Genomic DNA, 2095 nt, shown 5'->3' with positions numbered 1-2095 from the left:
CCATTTGAGATTGTTATCTTCATTTTAGGGAAGAGAAGACTAAAGTCACAAACATTCAGGATCCATTTAAAGGGCCCTCATCTCTGAAGCGGGGACTCAAGCTGGTTGTGGCTGGATAGGTATTCTGAGATCCTATCTTTAGGATTTAAAATAGCAGTAATAACTATTACCAGTATCACTATTCCCTGAGTTCCTGCTGGGTGTCGTGCACTTAGGATGCATTATCTTGTTTAAACTCAGCACCTTATTCCAGCCAGCTCCCTGTGTCCATCTGTTCCACATCCAGGGATCAAAAATGTAGATGGGCCTTTGATTCTTGTATCGGTATTGAACATGCACAGATTTTCCTCTTGTCATTTTCTCTACGCAATCCAGTGTAACAATTATTTCCATAGCATGGGTATTGTATTGAAGAGCGTGGGTGTTGTATTGAAGAGCGTGGGTGTTGTATTGAATAGCATGGGTGTTGTATTGAAGAGCGTGGGTGTTGTATTGCATATTCTAAGTCATCTAGAAATGATTTAAAGCTACGAGAGGAAATGCACAGGTTCACGCAGCCCTTTCATGTAAGGGACCTGGTTATTTGTGGATGTTGACATATCGGGCATCTCAGAACCAATCTTGTTAACACATGGGACAGTTGTATAACAGTCTTTTCACATCTGGACCGACAATGACTGGACAGGTGAAGGAGCACCTCAGGGGTCCTTCTAGGAAGAACTCCCAGGTGACCCAGTGCTCCAAACACTGAGGCTTCTTTTCTGTCTCCTCTGTCAAGTGTGACTGCCATGTTGGGACTTAACCATACCCTCGTGTCGGAGTTCATCCTCATCGGCTTCTCCGCCTTCCCCCACCTCCAGCTGATGTTCTTCCTGCTCTTCCTGCTCATGTACCTCTTCACGCTGCTGGGCAACCTGCTCATCATGGCCACCATCTGGAGCGAGCGCAGCCTCCACACCCCCATGTACCTCTTCCTGTGCGCCCTCTCCATCTCCGAGATCCTCTACACCTTGGCCATCATCCCACGCATGCTGGCTGACCTGCTCTCCACCCACCACTCCATCACCTTTGTCGCCTGCGGCAACCAGATGTTCTTCTCCTTCACATTTGGCTTCACCCACTCCTTCCTGCTCACCATCATGGGCTATGACCGCTATGTGGCCATCTGCCACCCGCTGCGCTACAACGTGCTCATGAGCCCCCGTGCCTGTGCCTGCCTGGTGGCCTGGTCCTGGGTGGGTGGCTCTGTCATGGGGCTGGTGGTGACAATGGCCATTTTCCATCTCACCTTCTGTGGACCCAACGAGGTCCAACATTTCTTCTGCCACGTCCCACCCCTGTTGAAGCTGGCCTGTGGGGAGGATGTCCCAGTGGTGGCCAAAGGTGTGGGCCTGGTGTGCATCACGGCCCTGCTGGGCTGCTTCCTCCTCATCCTCCTCTCCTACGCCTTCATCGTGGCGGCCATCTTGAGGATCTCATCAGCAGAGGGACGGCACAAGGCCTTCTCCACCTGTGCTTCCCACCTCACAGTGGTGATCGTGCACTACGGCTTTGCCTCTGTCATCTACCTCAAGCCCAAGGGACCGCAGTCCCTGGAAGGGGACACCTTGATGGGCATCACCTACACGGTCCTCACGCCCTTCCTCAGCCCCATCATCTTCAGCCTCAGGAACAAGGAGCTGAAGGTCACCATGAAGAAGACCTTGCTCAGCAAACTCCTTCCCCAGAACTCTTGAAGAGGCTGGCCCTCCACAGGGACTGCTTGTGAGCAGTTCACTCTTCCATCTCCCTCCTCTCCTCCCTTCTCCTCCTCCCCTCTCTCCTTCCTTCCTTGTTAATGGTTATGCCGGCCGTTGCTCCCAAGCTTTTCAGCATTGATCATCTAGGTTCCATCTTTTTGGCACCTTTAATGAGATATGACTCATGTACCATATAATTTATTGTTTGAAGTTTTGTGCAGTCATCAGCACAGCCAATTTTGGACATTTTCATCACCTTCAAAAGGAATCCCTGATCCCTCCAATCATTGCTCCTATTTCCCCCAGGCCCTGACAACCACTAATATAGTCTCTCTTTGGATCTCCCTCTTGTGGAC

General features: G+C 50.9%; 1 protein-coding gene across 1 annotated transcript; it reads left to right on the top strand.

Annotated features, from left to right (window-relative positions):
* Positions 1-785: 785 nt before the first annotated feature.
* LOC139705190 (olfactory receptor 10H5) lies at positions 786-1736 on the top strand. The gene has a single exon (XM_071609765.1). It carries the CDS (start codon positions 789-791, stop codon positions 1734-1736), a length of 948 nt encoding a protein of 315 aa, XP_071465866.1. The 5' UTR covers positions 786-788.
* Positions 1737-2095: the final 359 nt, after the last annotated feature.

Source organism: Marmota flaviventris, chromosome 1 (genome assembly GCF_047511675.1).
Source record: "Marmota flaviventris isolate mMarFla1 chromosome 1, mMarFla1.hap1, whole genome shotgun sequence".
NCBI lineage: Eukaryota > Metazoa > Chordata > Mammalia > Rodentia > Sciuridae > Marmota > Marmota flaviventris.
This window is presented reverse-complemented; position numbering and strand designations above follow the sequence as displayed.

Excerpts from the sequence above, each read along its gene's own strand:
- LOC139705190 (XM_071609765.1), top strand. The coding sequence starts at position 789 with ATGTTGGGACTTAACCATACCCTCGTGTCGGAGTTCATCCTCATCGGC.